General features: G+C 48.0%; 2 protein-coding genes across 2 annotated transcripts in view; one reads left to right on the top strand and one right to left on the bottom strand.

The window, feature by feature from the left end:
• Positions 1–6137, bottom strand: part of CUNH16orf90 (chromosome unknown C16orf90 homolog) — a 14037-nt gene extending 7900 nt beyond the window's left edge. The window contains exons 1-3 of the mRNA XM_042698136.1: positions 5880–6137; positions 2947–3364; positions 1591–2132 (exon numbers count right to left, since the gene is read on the bottom strand). Coding sequence (XP_042554070.1) covers positions 1975–2132; positions 2947–3364; positions 5880–6137 — 834 coding nt within the window. The 3' untranslated portion in view covers positions 1591–1974. The remainder of the gene's footprint in view (positions 1–1590; positions 2133–2946; positions 3365–5879) is intronic.
• Positions 5999–26175, top strand: Cluap1 (clusterin associated protein 1). The gene is made up of 12 exons (XM_042698172.1): positions 5999–6157; positions 7428–7539; positions 8584–8668; positions 10449–10628; positions 12103–12198; positions 14075–14158; positions 15711–15844; positions 18521–18662; positions 19151–19223; positions 19912–20019; positions 21974–22029; positions 25379–26175. The coding sequence occupies exons 1-12, from the start codon at positions 6136–6138 to the stop codon at positions 25526–25528; spliced, it is 1242 nt and encodes a 413-aa protein (XP_042554106.1). The 5' UTR covers positions 5999–6135; the 3' UTR covers positions 25529–26175.

Genomic DNA, 26175 nt, shown 5'->3' with positions numbered 1-26175 from the left:
TGTTTTTTTGTTTTTTTGTCAGTCGTGGGTCTTGAACTCTGGGTCTGGGCGCTGTCCCTGAGCTCTTCATCTCAAGGTGAGCACTCTACCACTTGATCCACAGCCCCACTTCGTTTTCTGGTGGTTTATTGGAGATAAGAGTCTTATGTGGAGTCTCATGGACTTTCCTGCCCGGGCTTGCTTTGAACTGTGAACCTCAGATCTCAGCCTCCTGAGTAGATAGGATGGCAGACGTGAGCCACCAGCACCCGGCAACCTACTGTGTTTAAAATTGCTGGCAGCAGTGTTTACATTGGTGCTTGATGGGGCCCCACCGACGTGGTCCCCCACACAGCAACCCAGCATTCCACAGGGCTTTTGCACATCTTACTGTGTAGATCTGAGGGTCTGCACACAAGCTAGTTTATAGCCGCTTTTCTACAGCAAGTGTATTATACAGGGGGAAAGAGCCTGGACCAGGCTGCAGATGACTCCTGCAGCCTACTTGGCAGCCATGTTTTCGCAATTCAGCGGTCAGGACAGGAGTCTGCAGGGAAAGCTAGGGCCAGCTGCGGGGCTAACTCCCTGGGTGCCAGCAGTGAGCTCAGCCACGAGTAGAAAATTGACTTCTACTGTGGGCACCAACTTCCTCCCATAACACGTGTTGGAAACTTCAGGTCTCTTTGTCACCCAGAAGTAACACTACGTCACTGACCACATTTCCTGCAAAGCAACACCCAGCACCAGACCACATTCAAGGGGAGAGGGCTGCAGAGGGCCATAATATGGGACACATGGCTTATCTGGGGTCACCTGGGCGGCTACTGGATGGCCATTGTAGATGCTCTGTTCCTGAGCCTGTGCTGTGTTCTGAGGTTTGGTCAGCTCCCGGTCAGTGCAGGGATCTTGTATTGACAGCTTTGATGACCCACTGCACCCCACTCCCGCCCGCCGCCCCCCCCCCCCCCGTCCCCGCGCAGCAGTGGCTGGTGGGAACCCCGGGTGCTGGGTGCCGTTTCCTCAGCAGCCTCCCATGTCTGCCTCAGGTCATGGCTCCTCCAGTCCCGCCCTCCAACTCCCAGAAGCATGGGAGTGGATGAGGGCAAAGGCAGCTGCTTGTCACCCAGCGGGCACTACCGTGCAGACCACTAGGCGACCACATCCCTGCCTCCCTGTTCTAGTCCCAACTGCTCTTGGATGCAATGTCCCCAACCCCCTCGTGCCCCTGGGGCTGTGTCCCCCACCCAGAAACCAAACCCACGCCCAAGGTCGAGCTCTCCTGCATCCTGTGTCCTAGGGGACCTAGGAAACGCTCAGTGATGGAAATGGGGTTCAGGAGAAAGGAGGGGCCGCGCCACGTGCAGCCTGAGCAGGAGTAGCACTTGCCTGAAGCCTGATGCTTACCGGCAAGGGGCTAAGAGGCAGGCCAGAACCCCGCCACCCACTGCACTGTGGGTGCCCTGGGGTTGCTGGGCAGTGTATGGAGCCACCACGATGAGGTGGCAGTGGCAGTGCCAGGACCGCCCCGCTGCAGACCAGTGCAGACCGAGATGCCAATGGAGCCCAGGCTGAAGCCCATGCCTGGGATTGCAGGTGTGCTATACGCACCACTCCCAGCTAACACTGGGCTATTTTCCCAAACTCACGTGATGACAGATCAGTGACAAGAAGGTGCAGGCCTTGGCTTTTACTGAGATTAGACCTGAGGACTTGCCAGCCTCTCCTCCTGGCCTCTCGGGTCCAAGTGGCTGACTGGAGTCTGGGCTGTGAGGGCATGGCCACGCTTCCATGTCTTCTATCCCTCCCACGGGCCTCTTCCCTCCCCCCTCACCTTCCTGAGGCTGGCCCAGATCCGGAGCTGGGCAGCTGGGGGGTGGGGTGGCATCTCCCTGGGGGAGGGCTGCTGCTGAGGCTGAGCCTTTGCTCTGGGATCTGCCTCTTCCTGCTCTTCTGCCATACTTTCCCTGCTGTCCTCAGCCCTGGCTCTCTGAACCCCTAGGACCTCTCACATGCCCCAGAGCGGGTTCTCTTGCACAAGGGACACATGGACTCCTCCAGGGCCCTCCAGGATCTCTTGGACCTAAGCCCCAAGCCCTCAGGGGGAATGAGCTGGGAAGGGGCACCCATAGCTGGGTCCATGCCGGAACTGGAAGCTGGGGAGAGAGAAGAAAGGAGAGTCACCAGAGGGACCCAAAGGGAGGCCACATGGGCAGCTGGCAGTCCCCCTTGGAGTCCCTGTCAAACCCTCAAAACAAGGGGATGGCTGGCATGCTGGCATGTTCCCTTGCCGAGAACTGCCAAAGGGTGGAGGGGAGGGTGAATGGCTCCAGCTGTAAGGATGCCTCATCGTATGAATGGAGAAACACGCCAGCCAGGGAGCTGCCCCGGCTCATCAAATTCACAAGCAGAACAAGAACCCTGAACTCTTTCTTGGGGTCAGTTGTGGGGCCTGAACTCTGGGCCTGGGCGCTGTCCCTCAGCTCTTCAGCTCAAGGCTAGCCTCTACCACTTGAGCCACAGTGCCACTTCCGGTTTTCTGGTGGTTTATTGGAGATAAGTTTTAACAGACTTTCCTGCCCTGGCTGGCTTTGAACCTCGATCCTCAGATCTCAGCTTCCTGAGTAGCTAGGATGACAGGCATGAGCCACCAGCGCCCCGCCTAAGAACCCCAAACTCTTGATCGATCCCAGAGCCTCATTCTTGCTTTGGCCCCAGCCCTGGCTCACCACCTGGGAGTTTGATGAGAGCACATCCGTGGCCTGCATTCAACTGAGGCTCAGGGACAGGGATACACTTATTGGGATCTTAGTGCCTGGAGCATGACTCCCCGCCCGCCTTGGACGTGTCCCGAACACTCTGTTCTTTCCTAGTCCCTGACAGACGTCTGGAAAATGGGGAAACGGCCCATTTGGAAAGTCCCTGGGGGTCTTAGCCTCCGATCTCCAGTCCTGCCTCAAAGGCGCTCACCTTTATTTCCCAGGTTGTCCCTGGGCTTTCGGCCTTCCAGAAGGGCTGAGGAGTGGCTGTTACCTGGACCCAGAGTTCCCTGGGACAGGTCCAGGGGCCAGGCTGAGCCTTCAGGCCGTGGCAGGCTGCCCCCAGCCAGCAGCCGGCCCAGCCAGTGGCTCTCACACTGGCCGGCAGGCTGCACGTGGCCTGGCAGGTAAAAAGCCAGGCTTCGGAGGTGACGCAGCCGGAAGTTCTTGGGCTTGCTTCCCTGGGTATTGGGGCACTGCTGCTGCTGGGTCCCCAGGCCACCTTCGTAGATGTTGGATGGTATGTCTGGGTGGCTGGGGTGTCCTCGGACCCAGCTGACTGCATCTGCAAGGGAGAGAGCCAGCCCAAAACCTGCCTTGAAGACCAATGCGTATGATGGGCTGTATCCCTAGCCCTGTTTCCTGCCTTTATGCCATCTCTTTCTCACATTTCTTCTCTAATCAACAAGCAGCAGTTAAAAAGCGTGGAACTGCCAGGAGTTGTCTTGCACCTGTAATCTAGCTACTCAGGAGGCTGAGATCTAAGGATCATGATTCAAAGCCAGCCCAGGCAGGAAAGTATATGAGCTTCTTCATCTTTAATGAACCATGAGAAAACTGGAAGTGGTGCTGTGGCTCAAGTAGTAGAGCGCCAGCCTTGAGCTGAAGAGCTGAGCGACAGCGCCCAGCCCAGAGCTCAAGCCCCACAACCAACCAGAAAAACAACAACAACAACAAAAAAAACCCTAGAACCTTGGCTCTGAAATCCCTCTCAGGATTTTGATCCTTTTGTACCAGCCTTTAGTGCCCTCTACTCTAGGAAGGGAATTCTGGTCCAAGTATCAGAATTTCACAATGGGTACAAAAAGACAGTGGCCAGCCCAAGGTCCACAGCATGCATGCATGTCCCTGAAGCTACCCCCATGGCTTTGGGCCCAGGTCAGGACAAGAGGGCTCTCTCTTGCCACTCCTCCTCACATCCTGGCACCTTCTCTTATGCGCAGCTCAGAGAACGCACAGACCAAGGCATCCATGGAGGGCCAGTATGGTTGGGCAGGAATGGCCAGGCCTTGTGTGCAGCAGGGCCCTGCTCTCCCCTGCCTAGGGGATGGGTCTGCAGGTCTCGCATGGCAACAGACTCTTATGACATCACAGTGAAGATCCTGTCCTTCCTAGGCCTTCTAGTTTGGGAGAGGTTGTTACCCAGGGCAGGGTGAGATGAGGGCCGCAAAGGAAGTTGCTGGTTCCTTATATGACTCAGGATAAGCCACACCAAACAGATTGTACTCTGGCAAGCTGGACAGTCATTCTCTGGGATGACCCCTGGGGATATCAGCTTCCTCATCTGTGGGGGGGATTGAAGCATGCTTTGAGCATGCTGAAAAGGTGGTTCTTGTGACTAGACCTGATACTTCATTGTTGAACTGTTTTCCCACACCATCCTGGGTAGTACCTGTAAGGATGTGGAAGAATTAAATTATATTGCTGGTGAAAATGTAAATGTCACAATTTAGTAATCATCCAGGTTGGAGATGTAATTCAGTGTTAAGCATGGGCTTTAAGTGAACAAGGCCCTGGTTTCAGTTCAGTGTACACACGTGCACACACACAATCATCTAATTTTCTCTACTGTCAGATGCCATCATCTGTACATAGGGAAAAACACTGGAGAATCCACATTGAAAACAATCGCACCAGATTGAGGTTTTTTTTTTTTTTTTGTATTGAATTCAAGGTCTAATGGCTGCTCCTTAATTTTGTTGCTCAAGGTTAGTGCTCTACCACCTGAGTTTCAGCTCTACTCCAGCTTTTCAGTGATTAGAGATAAGAACTTCATGGACTGTTTTACCTGGGCTGGTTTGGAACACCATCTTCAGGTCTCAGCCTCCTAAGTAGCTAGGATTACAGATGGAAGCTCCTGGTGAACCATTTAAAATTAGCTTCTGTGTCTTGTTCCAGGTAACAGTGGATGTTCACTTATTTGCTGTGGGTTTCCAGTTATTCCCAAAGCCATTTTGTTACAGATGGCATTGTCACTTGTTGGATTGGCTGCAATGTATGACTCTATCTCATCTCTGAACTCCACACACCGAGTTCCCTTTTCCTTTGTATACTGTTGAATTCAGTGTTCCATAATCAATCCCATATGGCATCCGTATTTCAGAGCCAATAATTTTACATTCTGGGTATACAGCAAGCTCGCCTTTCATGTGAGTTTATTGCGCGCATATGTAAGAAGCTAAACATACAGGAAGAAATAGAAGTTTCAAAACACTCGTTATTCCTGCGTGTGCACTTTGCACCACTCAGTTGATGCACGAGTCTCAAGTCTCGCGTTCGAGTCTTTTACTTGGCCGATAGCACAGTGGACCGGCAGAGGGCGGCCTTCACCACAGCGGCCTCTGCGCCGGGGCGGGGTCAGCCTTCCTCGTCGCCCACCTTTCTGAGCTCTGTTCATTTCCATTCCCAACCGGTCTTTGTCTCGTTACCCGAGCTCTGCGGTGGGCACCAGGGCGTGTTCCTGATGGGGACTCCGCGGGAAGGGACCAGGGTTGCCATGACAACCGCAGGCACGCTAGGCTCGCGGAGGAAACTCCCCGAGCGGGAGCGGGCCAAGCCGAGTGCGCGTGCGCTGAAGCCGAGTGGATAGCTCTCTCCGCCACTGTGTGTGTATCCTGCATCCACTATTCGCTGCGGATGCTTTTCTTCTTGACTTTGATCTGGCGACCGCCCCTTTTACACCCACGCTGGAGAGAAACGGTGCCGTGCAAGGATCCGGGAGGGAGACTGGGCTTCATGAGACTGTAGAGCTCGCGAGGGTATATAGACGTTACAGACGCGAGAGAATGAGAAGCATTACGGGACGTACCACCCAAACCTTCCAGCACGCTGTAGGCACTCAGCGCGTGCCCACCGGTGTCAAACGTCAGCCAAGGGGGTTGAAAAACAGGCGTTGAGTGGCGGCGCGAAGCCCGGGCTAGAGTCGGAACGTCCCAGGCCGGCCTCCTTTCCTATGCGCATGCGTGCGTGAGGAGGCGGCTTCGCGTTCCACCAAGTTTGGCCCAGCCGCTCGCCGTCCGGCGTTCCGCAGGTTGCCATAGAAACCCGAGAGCGCTGGGCCCGCGAAAGCTGGGGCGTCCGCGACGCGGCGGGGACCGCGGCTCCCGGGAACCAGAGCGCCATGTCTTTCCGCGACCTGCGCAGTAAGGCGGCTCGCCCTTTGTGTGCTCGGGTCCTGCGGAGACCCGGGACTTGGTCAGGCGCGTCTGAGCGCCCGGGCGGGGCCTGCGGGGCCTGCGCGGCCGGCGGGGCCTGCGGGGCCTGCGGAGCCTGAGGAGCCTGCGGGGCCGCCGGGGCCGCCGCACGCGGACGCGGCCTCCGCGCCGGGGTAGCTTCACGTTCGTGGAAGCGGCCGAGTCTGGCCGAGGAGGGGGCTGGAGGGAGAAGGTAGCTCCAGCTACTTTTTTTAAATTCTTTCTTGGTGTGCCCGCTGTGGGTCTTGAACTCGGGGCCCGCTGTGCGCCGTCCCTGAGCTGTTTTGCTCTCTCCTGAGCCGCAGGCCACTTCCGGCTTTGCTCGCGGTTGGGGGAGGGCGGAGTCTCTCGGACTCCCCTGTCCAGGCTGGCTTCGGACAGCGATCCTTAGCTCCCAGCCTCCTGAGCAGCAGGATTATGAGCATGAGCCACCCTGGCCTGGCTTCGGCTACCTTTTTTTTGAGGCTCTATCCCTCCCATTCCTGGAACCTTTTACTTTGAAAAAACGTTTTTCATCTTGTTTTAAAATGTATCCTCTACCACATACGGGCAGTTTAGAATACATGCCGCCAAAGCACATATGCTACTGTTTTAACAGTTTTTTTTCCCTCATGACATTTTATAATGCCGCGTAGTTCTTATTTTGCATGGAAAAGCCAAAAGATACCGGAAATTAATGTCATCCTATTTTCTTATATAGCATCTACTTTTCTCATTGAACTTTAGACTTTTTTTTTTTTTCGGGTAACACATTAAGTATTTTTAAGTTCACTCTGGCAGTCATTAAAACTGTTGGCGGCAAAGAACCAATAAAGGAAAGCAGAGGCAATATCTGAGGTTAACTACTTGTTAAAAGTAAGCCAGGTGCTGGTGGCACAGGCCTATAATCCTAGCTATTCAGGAGGCTGAGATCTGAGGATTGCAGTTCAAAGCCAACCCAAGCAGGAAAGTCCATGAAACTCTTATGTCCAATAAACTACTCAGAAAAGGCTGGAAGTGGTGCTGTGGCTCAAGTGGTAGAGCACTAGCTTTGAGCACAGAGGAGCTCGGGGCAGTGCCAAGGCCCTCAGTTCAAGCTCCAGGAACAGCAAAAAAAAAACCCGAAAAACAAAAAGTTGTCCTCTGAGTTCAAGCACCAGTACCAGCATAAAAGTGAACAATACCTTTTTTTAAGTAACTGTCCTGTAATGAGGAGCTAACCATGCTGTTATCTTGACAGATTTCACAGAGATGATGAGGGCCCTAGGATACCCACGACATATTTCTATGGAGAATTTTCGCACACCCAATTTTGGACTTGTTTCTGAAGTGCTTCTCTGGCTTGTGAAAAGGTTAGCACAACATTAGATGTTTCTGGAAGTGACATATTTAACCTTAGTGCCTGTCTTGATTTCAAGGGCCATTAGCTACTCACAATTCTGATTACTTGGAGGTCCTAAATAGATTTTTTTGTCTGTAGTGGGGCTTGAACTCTGGGCCTGGGCACTGTCCCTCAGCCCTTCAGCTCAAGGCTAATGCTCTACCACTTGAGCCACTGCCAGTTTTCTGGTGGTTTAGTGGAGATAAGAATCTCATGGAAACCAACTAACCAAAAAAAAAAAAAAATCTCATGGAAGGAGTCTGAGATCTGAGGATCCCCGTTCAAAGCCAGCCTGGGCAAGAAAGTGAGACTAATGGCCAATTAATCACCAGAAAACCAGAAGTGGCACTATGGTTCAAGTATTAGAGTGCTAGCCTTGAGCTGAAGAGCTAAGGGATAGCAGACAGGCCCAGAATTCAAGCTCCACGACCCACCAAAAAAAAAAAAAAGTCTCATGGACTTTCCTACCTGGGCTGGCTTTGAACCTCTATCCTCAGATCTTAGCCTCCAAAGAAGCTAGGATTACAGGCATGAGCAGACCGCACCTGGCTAGATTTATTTTTGTAAGCTGAGTCCTGAATTTGATTTTTAAGTCGCTATACCAGTTCTTAGGGGGGCTGTGCTCTGTTGGTAATTTGTGTTACTTTTTTTTGTTGTTGGTCATGAGGCTTGAACTCTGGGCCTGGGTGCTGTCCCTCAGCTCTTCAGCTCAAGGCGAATGCTCTACCACTTGAGCTACAGCGCCACTTCCAGTTTTCTGGTGCTTTATTGGAGATAAGAGTTTCATGGACTTTCCTGCCTGGGCTGGCTTTGAACCGCGATCCTCAGATCTCAGTCTCCTGAGTAGCTAGGATTACAGGCGTGAGCCACCAGCACCCAGCTTGGGTTACTTTTGAAGTTTTTTTTTTTTTAATCTTAGCATCTTGGCCAAGGCCTTAGAGCCTCATGCTAGCAACCCACTTTCTCTTTGATAGACTTTTTGTAGGTTGACTCATGTTTGTTCTCTTCCTGATAGGTATGAGCCTCAAACTGACATCCCTTCAGACATTGATACTGAGCAAGACCGAGTTTTCTTCATTAAGGCAATTGCCCAGTTCATGGTTAGTTCACAGTTATTTTGTGGCATTGTGAAAGTAAGGAAGGAAGGGATGTGTCCTGGTTAGGGCTAACTTTGAAATTGAATAATAGGGTTTACTTTCTACAACATTCCGTTACTAGTTTTCTGTGGCATCATAACCAAAAAGTTATTTTATTGGAGGAAGCCTACTTCATTACTTGTTTATTTTTAATAAATATTATGTTTTATGGTTCAAATATTTTTAAAATAGTAGAGTACAGTAACATTCTACTTTGTCTACTCTGGGCTCAACTCTACTTTGTTGGTTTATTTTTTTGTTGGTCATGGGGACTGAGTACTGTCAGAGTCTAATTGCTGTCCCTGAGCTCTTTGCTCAAGGTTAGTGCTCTACCAGTTTGAGCCACAGATCCAATTCTGGTTTTTGAGTGGTTAATTGTAGCTGAGGCTCATGGAGACTTTTTTCCCCAGCCTAGCTTTAAACTGTGATCCTTAGATCTCAGCCTTCCGAACAGTGAGGATTACAGGTATGAGCCACTGGTGGTGGTTCAGTTCTACTTTCAATAGCTATTTTAAGTTTCTTTCAGAGCTTTTTTATGTATACCTAAGCAAATAATACATGTTCTTTTTCCATAAAACTTCTTGTACATAACTGCTATATACCACTATGTAACATCTTTCTTTCTTCACTTATTAGTATATTTTGGAGAACTTTCCAAATACATAAAGAATGCTTCCAGATGGGCTTTGGTGGCTCATGTCTATAATCCTAGCTACTCAGGAGGCTAAGACCTGAGGATCCCAGTTCAAAGCCAGCACAGGCAGTAAAGTTTGTGAGACTGACTCTTATCTCCAATTAACTAGCAGAAAACTGTAAGTGTTGCTATGGCTCAAAGTGGTTGCGTGCTATCCTTGAGCAAAAGAGCCCAAGGACAACATCCAAGCCTTAAGTTCAAGCCCTATGACCAACAACAACAAAAAAAAAAGAATGCATTCAGCTGGTAAAGTGGCTTAATGGTAGAATGCTTGCCTAGCATGCATGAAGTCCTGGGTTTGATTCCTCAGTACCACATACACAGATAAAAGCCTGAAGTTGTACTGTGGCTCGAGTGGTAGAGTGCTAGTCTTGGGCCAAAGAAGTTAGGGACAGAGCCCAGGCCCTGAGTTCAAGCCTGAGGACTGGCAGGGGGGAAAATGCGTTCGGCCCTGTTTTTCATTGGTTGTTACTGTGCCTGGGCTGTGATTCTGCTTGTGCTCCTTGGCATTGCTGTGGATGACAAGCATACGCCACTTCCTCCAGCCACTGTGCTCCCCAAGGGGCACATGGCACCTCATTCAGCCATTGGTTGAGATGGCGTCCTGAGAACTTTTATGCCTAAGTGGGCCTAAAACTTCAATCCGCCAACCTCTACTTCCCAAGAAGTTAGCATTTCAGGCTTTTGCCACCACGCTCAGCCTTTTGTTCTCTTAAACTTGATTCATATTGCTTGCAGGGGCTCCCATGATTTATGTAACATGTAAGTATTTAATTGACTTCCAATTTTTACTGTTTGAAACAATACTGTAATAAATAATCTATTCCTATCATTTTGTGTATATCTCTTGAGAAAATCCTTAGGATTGTAATTTTGGGTCAGAAGATAGGTGTATTTGTTATTTTGGTGTCTTTTACCAAAATGATCTCCATTTCTTAGGTATTTTAACCTTAATTATTGGCAGAGACTTTTTCAAATTATCTACATGGGATTTGATTTAGACATTTCATGGAAAGGGCCTTAATTGTGTGTGTGTACATCTAAAAATAGGCCACAAAGGCGCATATAAAACTCAATACCAAGAAGCTCTACCAGGCAGATGGGTATGCGGTGAAAGAACTATTGAAGATCACATCTGTGCTTTATAATGCTATGAAGAGCAAAGGGATGGAAGGCTCTAAAATAGGAGAGGAAGACATCAGCAAGTTCAAGTTTGATCTAGGTTCCAAGGTAAGGACGGTGCCAACTGCAGCTGGGGGCAGTCGTCTACCTCTCAGACTTGGGGATGGGATGTGGCTGACACTGGAAGTTCTTTCTTGTTGCTTCACTGAGGAAACCTGGTCAGTTTGTTGCACTAAATTAATTCAACTGTTTGAATAAAGCCTGTCATTTGCCAGGTAGTGGTCAAATACTGAGGATGCAGGTGAGAACAAAGGAGACAGAAACAGGGTTTCCATGCTTAGTTGGAGGAGTCACACTGAACAGCAGGAGTGAAAGCACAGGTGGTCCAGTGTAGTTATTCTGCCCTACAGAATGACGGAACAGGGGCCAGGGATGGAGGGCTGCCTGGATTGGATAGCTTCTCAGCAAAGATCTGAGAGAAGAAAGGCCATACTGGCAAGAGTGGGAAAAGGTGTTCCAGGATGAGCATGTGCTTGTGTGTCTGAGGAACAGCAGGGAGGCCCTGTGGGGAGAGCCATGGGGGAGGCGGTGACAGCCCCTCCAGCCCCTGGAAAGCCTTCGATTTGATACTGAGGTGGAAAATGGAATTTTGAGCAGAGATGTACCTATTAAAAGCATTATTCTTGGGCTGGGAAGGTGGCTCAGTGGTAGAGTGCTTGCCTTGCATGCATGAGGCCCTGGGTTCGATTCCTCAGCACCATATAAGCAGGGGGGGAAAAAGCTGGAAGTGGCACTGTGGCTCAAGTGGTAGAGTGCTAGCCTTGAGCTGAAGAGCTGAGGGACAGCGCCCAGGCCCAGAGTTCAGGCCCCACAACCGGACCAAAAAAAAAAAAAAGCATCATTCTGGGCTGGTTGCCTGGTCTCTCACACCTGTAATCCTAGCTACTCAGGAGGCTGAGATCTGAGGATCATGGTTCAAAGCCAGCCTGGGCAGGAAAGTCCATGAGACACTTATCTTCCAAGTAAACACCAAAAAACCAGAAGTGGCGCTGTGGCTCAAATGGTAGTGCTTGCTTTGAGCTGAGGGACAGTGCCTAGGCCTAGAGTTCAAACCCCATGACTGACCAAAAAAAAAAGGATCATTCTGACAATTCACTCTATGAAGGTTAAAATGTGTTTGTGACATTAGCTAAGTATCACTATCCCACAATATTGTGAAATTGATGTAATCACTTAGTAAAGAAATTGAAAAAAAAAAGATCACTCTAGTCAGGCACGGTATCACACACATGCTGCTAGGGAGGCTGAGACTAGCTGAGCGCTTGAACCCAGGAGTTCAGCTGTTGCAGGATACTTGTCTTGTCAGCTTTCTCTTGCCTATACCTCCTGTTGCAGATTCAGATTCAGCCTGACTTGACATTTGATTTCAGAGAGATTAGAAGTCCAGAAGTTAGTTTGTGTTCCCAAACAGTTCCTTGGAACTCCTGGGGGTGGGCTTGTGCCTAAAGGTTACAACTCACCTTAACAGACTGCTGCTGAGTGTTATCAAAACCTGAGGTTCCTCTTTTTGTTTGCCCTCAAGATCTCAGATTTGAAAGCAGCCAGGCAGCTGGCTTCGGAAATCACCGCCAAAGGAGCATCTCTGTATGACTTGTTGGGAAAGGAGGTCGAGTTGAGGGTAAGTAATGTGCAGAGAAAAAATGCAGACTGGTTTCCTTACAGTGCTCACCGGAGAAGGAAGTATAGACAGATTTTTGTCCATCCAGACCATCTCTATCGGTGTTCAAACACATCCCCAATTATCTCTGAGATACAGATTATTACACCAGACTCACTACTATCAAGTAATTTTTTTTTTTTTTTTTTTTGGTGGGTCATGGGGCTTGAACTTGGGACCTGGGCGCTGTCCCTCAGCTCTTCACTCAAGGCTAGTGCTCTACCACTTGAGCCACAGCACCACTTCTGGTAATTTTTAAGTAGAGTTGGTCCTATTAAGAGACTTGAATTATTTACTTACTTATTTTTTGTTGATTGTGGGGCTTGAATTCTGGGCCTGGGCACTGTCCCTCAGCTCTTCAGCTCAAGGTGATCTCTCTACCACTTGAGTCACACGCCACTTAAAGCTCTTAGTTCTTTGAAAACTTGCAGTTTCAGCTGAAAATTTAGCAAACTATTAAAAAGGAAAAACCTCTAGAATTACTGTTTAAGAAATTGAAAAGCCAGGGCTGTGAAGATGGCTCAGTGGTAGAGCGCTTGCCTTGCATACAGGAGGCCCTGGGTTCGATTCCTCAGCACCACATATGCAGAAAAAGACTCAAGTGGCGCTGTGGCTCAAGTGGTAGAGCGCTAGCCTTGAGCTGAAGAGCTGAGGGACAGCGCCCAGGCCCAGAGTTCAGGCCCTACAACCTGCAAAAAAAGAAAAAAGAAAGAAAGAAATTCTACTGGCTCATACCTGTAATCCTAGCTATGTGGAGGCTGAGATTAGGAGACCAAAGTTTCAGGCCAGTCTAAGCATCCAAGGCAGGCCCCCTTCTCAACCATTTGCTGAGTGCAGGAGCGTACATCTGTCATCCTTGCTATGTAGGAGACTGAAATTCAAAGGATTGGCGTTTCAGGCCTGTCTAGGCAGAAAAGTACATGAAAGTCCATCTCAGCGGAAGAAGATGAATATAGTAGTGCACACCTATCATCTTACCTATTATGGAAAGTGAAAAATAGGTGGATTACAGCTCCGGCACACGCCCAAGCAAGGAAGCAAGACCTTATGTAAAAAATAACCAAGCCAGGTGCAGGTGGCTCATGCCTGTAATTCTAGCTACTCAGGAGTCTGAGATCTGAGGATCACCGTTCAAAGCCAGCTGGGGCAAGGAAAGTCCATGAGACTTTTTTTTTTTTTTTGTCGGTCGTGGGGGCTTGAACTCTGGGCCTGGGCGCTGTCCCTCAGCTCTTCAGCTCAAGGCGAGAGCTCTACCACTTGAGCTACAGTGCCACTTCCGGTTTTCTGGTAGTTTATTGGAGATAGGAGTCTCACGGTCTCTCCTGCCTGGGCTGGCTTTGAACCGCGATCCTCAGATCTCAGCCTCCTGAGTAGCTAGGATTACAGGCGTGAGCCACCAGCGCCCGGCTGTCCATGAGACTTTTATCTCCCAATTAACCACCAGAAAACTGGAAGTGGCACTGTGGCTCAAGTGGTAGAGCACTTGCCTTGAGCTGAAGAACTGAGGGATAGTGCCCAGGCCCCGAGTTCAAGCCCCATGACCACCAAAACAAACCCCAAATTTAAAAGGATTGGAGGCATAGCTTACATGGTAGAGAGCTTGCCTAAATGCAGTACCCTGAGTTCAATCCCCAGTACGAGGAGGGATGAGGGAGGGAAAAACTTTTTGAGCAGGCAAAGATGATACACACCTGTAATTCCAGCTGCTTGGGAGGCTAAGATTTTGAGTTCAGGCTCAACCTGAGCAACATGGCAGGACTCCATCTTGAAAAAAATTTAGCAACCAATGGGAGAAACTTTTTCTGAAAGAATGTGTAAATTGTTCTGTTTCCCCTAGGAACTGAGAACTGAAGCCATTGCCAGGCCACTGGAAATCAATGAGACTGAGAAAGTGATGAGAATTGCAATAAAAGAGGTTTTGGTAAGATACTGCTTTTATCTTACATATTTGTGCCTGGGACTCAAAACAATTTCCTTCCCACATCGGGCAGAACCAGGTATGCTTAGTAACCAGCACTATTTCAAGGAGAATCTGAAGGATTTCTAAGACATCTGTTGTTTCCCCTCAGAAATAAATAAGAGCAGTTCATCATGGTCTTAAAAAATGAGTAGGTTTAGCTAGGGGGCCAGTGGCTCATGTCTATAATCCTAGCTACTTAGGAGGCTGAGATCTTGCCTTGAGCTGAAGAGCTCAGGAACAGTGCCCAGGCCCAGAGTTCAAGCCTCAGAACCATCACCACCACCACCATCACCAACAACAAAAAGAATAGTTTTGATGATTTCATAATTTTCAGTGCTTTAATAATTTTAGTGAATACAGCTCTATTTAATCTTTTTTTTTTTTTTGGGTCTGGTGGTGGGGCCTGTACTCTGGGCCTGGGCGCTGTCCCTCAACTCTTCAGCTCAAGGCTAGTGCTCTACCACTTGAGCCACAGCGCCACTTCTGACTTTTTTTCTTTTTGCTTATGTGGTGCTGAGGATTCGAACCCAGGGCCTTATGCATGCAAGGCAAGCGCTCTACTACTGAGCCACCTTCCCAGCCCCTCTGAGCACTTTTTGCTGAAGTCTATTCTACAACTTTGAGCCACAGCCCCACTTGCAGTTTTTGAATGGTTAATTGGAGATAAGAGTCTCAGAGGGACTTTTCTTTATGATCCTCAGATTTCAGCCTCTGAGTTGCTAGGATTATAGGCATGAGCCACCAGTGCCCAGCTTATTTTATTTGTTTGGTCGGTCATGGAGCCTGAACTCTGGCTTCGGCACTGTCCCTCAGCTCTTCAGCTCAAGGCTAGCACCTACCACTTGAGCCACAGCGCCACTTCCGGCTTTTCCTGCTTATGTGGTGCTGAGAAATTGAACCCAGGGCCTCATGCATGCAAGGCAAACATTCTACCACTGAGTGAACTTCCCAGCCCCAGTGCCCAGCTTATTTAACCAATTTTTTTTTTTTTTTTTGGGTCAGTCATGGGGCTTGAACTCGGCCTGGGTGCTGTCCCTCAGCTGTTCAGCTCAAGGCTAGCACTGTACCACTTGAGCCTGAGCCACAGTGCCACTTCCAGTTTTCTGGTGTTTAATTGGAGATAAGTGTCTCATGGGCTTTGTATTTGTAGCTGGTAGTCAAGCCTTTGCCAGCAAGAAGGAATAGGAGCCTTGTCCTTCAGTAGCCAGTAGTGGTTTAGGGCTGATGCCAAATCTGATGGAGAGACTTCCCAGGGTGCTCTCAGTCCTAATCAGAACACTCTTTTTGCCATATTCCTTTGTTTTCCTGAGCAGACACACCCACTTTTCATGAAATTTTTTTTCCCTGGATCTATATGCCACTCTTCCTGGAACTAATTGGTTAAATGAGTCATTCCTGGGGACCATGTGTACATTGTTTGCTTTTGGGTTTATTCAACATGACATTGCAATCTTCAGGCTCAGGATGTGGTCCTTACAGACCCCGTTGTCTTACTAATTCCTGTTAAATGTAGGCACAGATTCAGAAGACTAAGGACTTGCTCAATAATGTGGCATCTGATGAAGCTAACTTAGAAGCCAAAATTGAAAAGAGAAAACTAGAACTGGAAAGAAATCGGAAGCGACTACAGACCCTGCAGAGCGTCAGGTATATGTGAACTCCTGTGTGGGTAGTGACAGCGAATAGAGAGGTATTTTGGAAAATAGACCAGAGACTAAGAGAATACTAATGGCATGACCTCTTAAAGCAGCCACCAGCCTGGAGTGAGGGGCTGCGCCACAGTGCACTCATGGGTGTCTGTGTGCTGCTTTCAATGTGTCTGGAAAATGGCTTAATTCTTGAGCTACCTTTAAGCTTTCATGGCTTCTTGAATGTAAGGTGAAGTAAATAAATCCAGATGTTGTAAGTGATACAAAGCTTAGCCTCCTAAGATCATGACATAAAATCAGGTAAGACAACATATTTCCATATATTGACTGAAGTAGATTTTAGACTTTAGATTATAATGATTTTTTTTTTGGTGGGGGTCTGGTCGTGGGGCCTGAACTCTGGGCCTGGGCGCTGTCCCTCAGCTCTTCAGCTCAAGGCTAGCGCTCTACAACTTGAGCCACAGCGCCACTTCCGGCTTTTTTTTTTCCTTTTTGCTTATGTGGTGCTGAGGAATTGAACCCAGGGCCTTGTGCATGCAAGGCAAGCGCTCTACCTCTGAGCCACCTTCCCAGCCCTATAATGATTTTTTTTCTTTTCTTTCTTTTTTTGGTCAGTCATGGGGTTGAACTCAGGTCCTATCTCTGTGTTCTTTTTGCTCAAGACTAACACTCTACCTCTTTGAGCTACAGCTCCACTTCTGGTTTTCTGGTGTTAATTGGAGATAAAGAGTCACAGTCTTTGTTGCTTAGACTTGCTTTGACCCTCAGATCTCAGTCTCCTGAGTAGCTAGGATTATAGTCATGAGCCACTAGCAACTGGTTGATGATTTCTTATCTGTCAGCACTTTATCTTTTTTTTTCATTTTGTCAGTACTGGCATTTGAACGCAGGCCCTCACATTTGCTTAGCTTGCTATACTGGTGTTTTACCATTTAAGCCTTGCTTCCAACCTGGCTTTTTGCAGTTTCTTTAAGATGGAGTCTTGTGGTTTCTTTTCTGCCTGGGCTGCCTTTGAACCATGATCTTCTGGAGTTCAGCTTCCTGAGTAGCATTATCGATGTGAGCCACCAGTGTCCAGCTTTATCTTTCTTATGACTATACCTCATTGGAAATCCATTTTCAGATACTAGAAAATGCTAATAGAACGTCTTCTAGGCTAAGCCTTAGAAGTGTAGTTTAAAAGATCATGAATTATTTTCAGCATATACACATGTATACCTGCATATGTTCATAATCACACTACATACATACAATATACATCATGTATACACATGTCTATGTGTATATCTCATATACATTTGTATATGTGTATGTTTTGTGGGAGATAAATGTCTCGCTGTGTTGACCAAGCTAGTCTAAATGGCTAAGCTCAGATGTGCCTCTTCTTTCTGCTTCTAGAGGAACTGGACAAGGGGCATCCTAAACGAACTGAGAAAGTAGAACCCTAAGAAGGGAACAACTATCTGGTTTGATTTTGGAGAAGAAAAGTTGAAGAGAATAAAATTATAGTCCCAAGAGAAGGAGCACTATTTAAAATCACATGCCTATAATTCTTGCACTGGGGGAATTGAAGCAAAAGGAGAGTGAGTCTGAGGCTAGAATGGGCTACAATAGCCAGGCTCAAACAAACCTACCGACTATAGAATCTGGCATTTTAAGCTGGGTGTTGGTGGCTCACACCTGTAACCCTAGCTACTCAGGAGGCTGAGATCTGAGGATTGTGCTTCAAAGTCAGCCTGAGCAGGAAAGTTTGAGAGATTATCATCTCCAATTAACCACCAGAAAACCAGAATTGGTGCTGTGGCTCAAGTGGTACAATGCTTGCCTTGAGCTGAAGAACTGAGGGACAGCGCCTAGGCCCAGAGTTCAGGCCCACGACAGACGGAAGGAAGGAAAGGAGGGAGGGAGGGAGGGAGGGACGGAGGGGAAGGAAGGATCAATCTGGCATTTTAGCCAGAAGGAAGGATCACTGAGATGTCAGGTGTGATGGAAGGGCTGACTTCAGATTTATATTAGAGGAGGAAAAGGGAGTAGCCCTGGATAATGAGATACCTTCACACTTTTGATAGGTCTAGTGGCCCATCTGAGCTTAGAGGTTTTATTGTTCCTATACCATGTGACAGGGCTCTAGAGTGTTGACTCACATTAGCCAAATTCTGAAGAAAATCCACATGCCAGTGGTTCACAGCTGTAATCCTTACTACTCAGGAGGCTAAGATCAAGGGGATTGCAATTCAGAGGCATTCTAGGCAGAAAGGTCTGTGAAATATCTTCAAAATAACCAACACAAAGCAAGCTGAAGGTACAGCTGAGGTAGAACACCAGCCAATTGAGCAAATGGAGAGAGTTGAAGGCCCTGAGTTGAAATCCCAGTACTGCCTACAGCTGGTTTTGAAGGTTCAGTGAAATGATGAGGCAAAACTATACATACCAGGAACACAGCCGCAGCTTGTTGCCTGTGAGATGGACGAAGCCTTCTAACTGTGAGGATGCAACTCTGCACTCTGCAGTTCTGCAGTTCTGTGGTTCTGCACTCCACAAGGCAGTTGTCTGAATGAAGGACCTTCTGTAATTAAAGATTTCCAAAGAAAGCCATGGTGGCATTTTGAATACTAATTTCAAGCTATTGCATACTCATTAACTTTTCTGGTTTTGTTTCTTTTGCTTGTTTTAGGCCTGCCTTTATGGATGAGTATGAGAAGATTGAGGAAGAATTACAAAAGCAGTATGACATTTATCTGGAGAAATTTCGGAATTTGGCTTACCTGGAACAGCAACTGGAGGACCACCATAGGATGGAGCAAGAGAGGTTTGAAGTGAGTCTGTTCAGACCAGGCCCCTGCACACTGTCTGTCCTTGGTGACATGTCGGCATATAAATATGTGGAAACTAGACTACTCTCTGCGGGTTGCTCATATAATTCTTCTTTTACTGGAAGTCAGATTTTGATGTCAGTGACCTGCCCACTCACACAGTGCTCTGTCTGTTAGGGCCTAGGCCTGCTCTGCAGAATAGCAATACTTTCTGTTCAATATTTAGAGCATCACTCAAAGTTTAAGTTGCTCAGTTCTTTTAGCATGGCAGGGTGTGGTGGAAAGAGCAAGGGTGAGGCCAGTACATCACTTCTGAGCTACTTCCACAGGCCTGCCATTACTACCAACAAGGGCGCAGGTTTGGGGATGGTAAGGCGGCTCAAGAAAACTTAAGATCTTTCCTTGTTCTCTGTCACAAATGTTTCTGGACCTACACTGGGAAGGAAGAATAAAATCATCCACCAAAGATCTGAATCTTTATTTCCTCTTAGGAGGCTGAAAATACTCTCCGCTTGATGCAGAACAAGCTAAAGGAAGAGGAAAAGCGGCTTCTCAAGAGTGGAAGTAAGGCTGTTTCCAGCCTTGACAAACTATATATTTTAAAATATTTACCTACATATTATGTATTTACTTACTTTTGTTCTGGCCCTGGGGCTTGAACTCAGGGCTTGACACTGTCCCTGAGCTTTTGTGATAAAGGCTAGCACTCTACCACTTGATCCACAACTCCATTCTGGATTTTTGGTAGTTAATTGGAGATAGTCTCATAGACTTACTGCCCAGGCTGACTTTGAACCATGCTTTTCTCAGCCTCCTTAGTAGCTAGGATTATAGACATTAGCCACCGGCGTCCTGCCACTTTAATCTTTTTTTCCTGATCAGGGGGCTTGAGTTCTGGTAAAACAGCCTAACTGAGAACAGAAGGTATTTCCCCTCAGTTAACCAGAAAGATAGAGCTGCTTTGACATGTGGTTCCTCAATTTGAAAATTTTTAGATTATCAATGTTTTTCACTAAGCCATCTAGGCGACTTTTCCTCCTGCTGTGGGATATTGCTTATTATTTTGTTAATACAACACATTATGGTGTTTTAACTCTTCACTAAGTGTCTACACACAAATCCATTGTGGAATCTGATGCATCCAGAGAAAGACTAGTCTGTAGAGACACTTTTTACATATGAGCCTTCCTCCACAGAAGCTGTTTGTAAGGACGGACCTGCTCTTTTCTTTGTCTCCTTGTGTTCCTGCCAGGTAACGATGACTCAGACATAGACATCCAGGAGGATGATGAGTCTGACAGTGAGTTGGAGGAAAGACGGCTGTCCAAGCCAAGGACCGCCATGGAGGTGCTCATGCAAGGTAGTGTAGCTTGTTCTGTTGGCCCTGTGCCCTGTGCCCTGAGTAAGAATAGGGAAGGGCTGCTCAGTCCTGAGCTCACAGCAACCTGACTCTGAAGCTGATCCTGTCCCAGTTTGTCCTTCCCTGGGTAAGAATCTGGCTCTTACTGGCTCAGTGGCATCATTACCTTGATGCCTGTGGTCAGAAAATTGCCAATTCATACCTGTGGGCTGGAATGTTTCATGGAAACCACAGAAATGCACTGGCTCTGCCATAGACTCTATATCCTGCCTTGTGTCTTAAGTTGTTCTTCATGTAATTACATCTAAGGCCTAGAAATTAATTAGCACAGAGAAGGAATCATATGAGCATCTCTCCCTTAAAAAAAAAATTCTAATTTCTTTTGTCTCACTTCAGACTTTCCTAGAGTCTTTCTCATGGCCTGTTCCTGCCTTTGAGAGCCTCAGTTCTGACCACACAGAGATACGTGCAATTGAACATAGTACAAAGATGGCCTGAAACCCCTTAAACCTAAGTAGGGTTTTTCAACTGTTGTTTCAAAGTATGTTGTAACTCCCCATGACAGTAGATATAGATCTGCTTCATTATTTTCAATAGCTGTGTCATATTCCAGGCTGACCTCGAACTCAAGACTCTCCTGCCTCTACCTCCCCCTTGCTTGAATTACAGACAGGTTTTTTTGTTTGTTTTTATTTTTTTTTTGTCCATCGTGGGGATTGAACTCTGGGCCTGGGCGCTGTCCCTCAGCTCTTCAGCTCAAGGCTCTACCAGTTGAGCCACAGTGTCACTTCCGGTTTTCTGTTTGTTAGTTGGGATAAGCATCTTATGAACTTTCCTGCTGGGGCTGACCTTGAACCATGATCCTCAGATCTCAGCCTCCTGAGTAGTTGGGATTACAGGCATCAGCCACCAGTGCCCTGCAAGACAGTTTTATTTATTCATTTATTTTTGGGTCTGGTCGTGGGGCCTGAACTCGGCCTGGGTGCTGTCCCTCAGCTCTTCAGCTCAAGGCTAGCACTCTACCACTTGAGCCATAGTGCCACTTCCGGCTTTTTTCTTTTTGCTTATGTGGTACTGAGGAATTGAACCCAGGGCCTCATGCGTGCAAGGCAAACGTTCTACCACTGAGCCACCTTCCCAGTCCCAAGACAATTTTATTTATTTATTTATTTTTTGGGTCCGGTCGTGGGGCCTGAACTCTGGGCCTGGGTGCTATCCCTCAGCTCTTCAGCTCAAGGCTAGCACTCTACCACTTGAGCCATAGTGCCACTTCCAGCTTTTTTCTTTTTGCTTATGTGGTGCTGAGGAATCGAACCCAGGGCCTCGTGCATGCAAGGCCAGCGCTCTACCACTGAGCCACCTTCCCAGCCCCGACAGTTTTATTTTTATACCTAATAACTTTAAGGGGTAAAATTAAGATCCTTTGATAAATTTATATTACCTTTTCGTTTCTTATGAACGCTAATAAATCTTAGTTCATAGTTCTGATTTTTTGGACACTAAACTTTTTACTATGATTTTTCCTTTTCCTGATTTCATAAGGGAAAGTAAGTGTCAAAGTCTATCTTTTTTCCAGAGCTGAGGACTGAGCCCAGGGCCTTGCGCTTGCCAGGCAGGCGCCCTTCCGCTGAGCTAAACCCCCAGCCCCTCAAAGTCTATCTTCTAAATTATTTTTTGAGGTTCTCGTGTGTTTTTTTTTCTTTTTTTTTTTCTTTTTTTGTCATCGGTTGTGGGGCTTGAACTCTAAGCCTGGGCACTGCCCCTAAGCTCTTTAGCTTAGCAAGCACTCTACCACAGTGCCGCTTCTGGCTTTTTCTGCTTATGTGGTACTGAGGAATCAAACCCAGGGCCTCATGCATGTGAGGCAAGCACTCTACCACTGAGCCACCTTCCCAGCCCTTTTAAGAGGTTTTCTAATGCTTTGGCTTTTTTTTGTTGTTGTTTTTTATTCCAGGAAGACCCAGCAAGCGCATTGTGGGCACAATGCAAGGTGGAGACTCGGATGATGATGTGAGTCCCGACCATTCCCTTTCCCACTTCTGTGCCTTGTGCTCTTGGGCTTTTCTCCTAGACTAGATTAGCTCAGGAGCTGCTGGCAGCCCAGATCCATCTGTTCCTAACCTAAGTGCTTTGCTCAATTTGTGCCAGAGTTTGGCCTCTGAAAGGTTGGACTCTTCTTCGCTTGTCAGTAGTTGATTTCTCATTTCATACGAATATGCTTGCCCTACTTTTTTTGCTTTCTCACTGTTCTTTCCATTCTTGCTTTCCAAAGATGGAAGCAGCACCAGCTCTTTTAGGTAAATGCAGCACTCCTCGCTCCAGGAAGCAGGTTGGTCTTCTTTTTTGCCTCGTCTGTTTACGATGTGTGTCAACCTGCGTAGGGCCAGCAGAACCAGTGTTCAGGATGGTATGTCCTGTCTGTTGGGCAAGAAGCCACTGACACTGCATCCCACAGTGAGACTGGATCCCACAGTGAGAGGCAGAATGGTCTCACGGTCCCTAGGTGGGGGAGGAGGGGTGAGCACAGAGGCCAGGGACAAGAAAGGTGGTGAGGAGTCAGCAGGCCCTTGACCTGTAACCTGGAATGAAGGGACAGTGCTGACCAGCTCTCGCAGCTCCATCCTGGGGGAAGGATGTGGATAAGTACCAGGCAGCTGGTACTTTGAGCTTTCCTGGGCAGATGCTGACTAGAGGACTTCAGCAGAAAGGAGAAGGTAGCGGAGGAGTTGTTCCTGACAGGCAAGTTGGGGATGCACCTCCCATTGCTCTGGGCCTTTGTCCTATTGCAGTCCCATGTGCTAGAGGTGGCTGGACTGGCACTTTCCCAGACAGGCTGTTGGGGCTTAGCCTGTGCTGGGGGCATAATGCTATGGCTGTGTAGGGCCTTTTCTTTTTTCTTTTTTCTTTTTTTTTTTTTTTGTCGGTTGTGGGGCTTGAACTCTGGGCTTGGGCACTATCCCTGCGCTCTTCAGCTCAAGGCTAGCGCTCTATCACTTGACCTACAGCACCACTTCCGGTTTTCAAGTGGTTTATTGGAGATAAGAGTCTCAGGGACTTTTCTGCCCTGGCTGGCTTTGAACCGTGATTGTCAGATCTCAGCCTCCTGCCTACATAGCTAGGATTACAGGCCTGAACCACAGGCACCCGACTGGGCCTTTTCTTTAAATCTTAGCAAAGATTTATTTTAGTATAGCAGGGTAAAAGTAGAGGGAAATAAAAAATAAGAGAACATTTCCTGCTCCCCATTCAGGAGATGGAAGTTGACAACTGCCTCTGCAGTCTCAGTGCCACAGAGTGTTAGCAGCATTCACAGGAACAAGCTGTCACCCAGGGTGGCAGGGTACAGAGAAGTTTGGGCCTTGAATTCCTAGGCTACGATCTGTAGAGAGGCAGGGAGCCCCCCTTAACAATGATCGCTGTCAACGAGGAGGACGTGGGTGTTACCATCCATGCATTCATCCTGCCCACCTGAGCGTGAAACAGGGAAGGTCTGGCCTGGAAAGCAGAGCTGGTCTCTATTGCATTTGCGGTGTGCTTTTTGGAATGAATGCATCAGCAGTGGTGCATTGCTTATTTCTTTCAAGGAGGCAGTCCCCTGAGTGGAAGGGTCAGCCCTTCACCCATCTGTTGGGTTCTGTCATGTGCCAGCCTCTGTTATAGATGATGGAGAACACAGCAGGAAAGAGAACACAGCCTCTGCCTTTAGGACATGCACAGTCCAGTGATGGCAGGCATACCTTAGTCATAGGTATTAGGAAGAGAAGCAAAGCAGAATGGGAATATCTCTGTATAGTGAGGGAATGCCTAATACAGTGCCATTGGAGCAGAGAGTTAGATGAAGGGAGGTGGCCGGCTGTGCAGGGAGGGGACCCTGGCGTGAGGAGCAGTGGTGGGTGGAGGGGCTGGGCAGCCCTGTAAGAGGTGGGTGGCATTGCCATACCTTCCTGCTCAGCTCTGCTCATAGCATTTTTTCTGAGTGGGGCCAGGCTGCGCTCAGGAATCGTAAGCTTAGGTGGCAACAACAGCTGTCAGGTTTCAGGTGCCAGTGGCTCAACCTTAAGCAGTGACAGTCAGTTGTGGGTATGCTTCTGGAGTCGGACCTGTCATGTTTTGTGAGTTGATTGCACACATGGTGTTGAAGGAGAGGAGAGGAGGTGACCTCGGTTGTGGTCTAATCAGCTGAAGGCACAGGATTTTCATTTCCTTAAGCAACAAATTGAGGAGGGGATGGGAGAGTCCAGATCAAGAGTTGGATTTTGAACATTCTGTGGGAAGCTGCCTGTTACACAGCCACATGCCTGCATAGAGTGGCCAGTTAAAATTCAGATCTGGATGGGCTGGGAAGGTGGCTCAGTGGCAGAGTGCTTGCCTTGCATGCATGAGGCCCTGGGTTCCATTCCTCAGCTCCACATAAACAAAAAACTGGAATTTGTGCTGTGGCTCAAGTGGTAGAGTGCTAGCCTTGAGCTGAAGAGCTGAGGGACAGCACCCAGGCCCAGAGTTCAGGCTCCATGACAAAAAAAAAAATTCAGATCTAGAATCTGTGAGGTAGATGTGAGTCATTGCTTAGGACAACAGGAAGAGAGGAGGGCCAGGCAAGGGGCTGAGCAGACAGCGTAGAGAGCTAGGGTAAGAAGCGGGACCAGCACAGATGCTCTAGAGAACAGGGATTTCAGAGAAGAGGGGTGACGAAGTGAGAACTGTGGACCCCACTGAATTGGAATCCTCAGAATGTTTTGTTTTGATGAGTGGTTTTGGAATTGTGGGTTTAGAGCCTGGTTCGAATATACCTAAGAGGGGCACGAGCAGAACAGATAGGAGGCTGGCTTCACTCGAGGAACTCTGTGTGGGGCAGACAGCTGGAGAGAATGGTTGGTGACATTTCTGGTTTTCTGAAGAAGGAAATTCTAGCACGTGTATGTGCTAGTATATGTGGGCACAACCAGCATTAGTCTCCCAGATCAGGACATTGATGACTCCTTTACTTTGCTCCTCACACTCACTGGCTGTGCTGCTTTCTACCCTTCTCTGGAAGGAGCCGCTATGCTGTCGATTGTGTCCCCGGGCTCCCCTGAGCTGAGCAGCACCAGCCACCCTTAGTGTTTGTCCAGGGTATGCTTGGGACACCCCTGGAAAGCCAACCCCTGACCCAGTGCACATTGGAACTTGAGCTACCTATTCGTTAGTCAGGCGGTCTTGTGGAGGTATTCCAGCTGGCAAAGCCCACTGTGCCAGCACAGCCTGATTGGCACTCTGCCAACAGATGGCACTGTTATTGAGCCACCATAAAGAATGAGGACGGGCCCCTTAAACAAGATACTGTAACAAAACAGGACCACATACCATGGTTTCTCTATAGGAAGATTCGGAGGACAGTGAAATTGACATGGAAGATGATGAAGAAGACGATGATGACTTAGAAGATGAGAGCATTGCTCTCTCACCAACTAAGCCCAATCGAAGAGTCCGGAAACCCGAGCCCCTGGATGAAAGTGATAATGACTTCTGACTTGCCAAGGGACCCAGGCAGATTGAGAGCCTCAAACTTGTAGATAAATGGTAAGCCAGAAGGCTGGGAAGGTAACAGGTACTGTGTTTGCTACACCATTGGTGTGCAAGAAGATTTCTTTCTGCTTTACCTTCCTGTTTGTACTCTGAAGCATAAATGAGAACTGAAGCAAACCACAAAGATGATTTCCTTTTGCCTTCTTTTTCTCTTAATACTTGGGAAATGCATGGGTGTTAAGTGACTTAAATCCACGGGACAAAAGCTTAAAGTGAAATATGGGAAGACACAACCTAAGTTTGGTGGCTTTTCCTCTAAGAGCCTGACAGACCTGGGGCTGGGACTTTGCACAGGACTTGTTTTAGGAATTGTTAGGTAACATCTAACTGTTAATCACTCACTTGCACAGTTTGGAACATGGACTGTACATGGGCTTTTAATTGTGCTTTTATTCTATTTTATAATCTTTTCTGCATGCTCACAATACCAAGCATTATATGAACCTTAACTAAAATTTTCTGAGACATTCATTAAGTTTAATATCCTTGACTATCAGGCAACAGAGACCTTCCAGATTCCAGTAAGCCTGACAATCAGAATATGGTATTTGATTCTCTTCTTCTGAAATTCCACTAAAATGAGAGGGAGGG

Source organism: Dipodomys spectabilis, unplaced genomic scaffold (assembly GCF_019054845.1).
Source record: "Dipodomys spectabilis isolate Male_0828 unplaced genomic scaffold, ASM1905484v1 ptg000231l, whole genome shotgun sequence".
NCBI classification, from domain to species: Eukaryota; Metazoa; Chordata; class Mammalia; order Rodentia; family Heteromyidae; genus Dipodomys; species Dipodomys spectabilis.
The sequence above is the reverse complement of the archived record's forward strand: the minus strand, read 5'-3'. Positions and strand labels throughout refer to the sequence as shown.

Excerpts from the sequence above, each read along its gene's own strand:
- Cluap1 (XM_042698172.1), top strand. The coding sequence starts at position 6,136 with ATGTCTTTCCGCGACCTGCGCA. Across the intron at positions 6,158-7,427 it reads GTCTTTCCGCGACCTGCGCA|ATTTCACAGAGATGATGAGG; the intron begins GTAAGGCGGCTC and ends TTATCTTGACAG. Across the intron at positions 10,629-12,102 it reads AGTTTGATCTAGGTTCCAAG|ATCTCAGATTTGAAAGCAGC; the intron begins GTAAGGACGGTG and ends TTTGCCCTCAAG.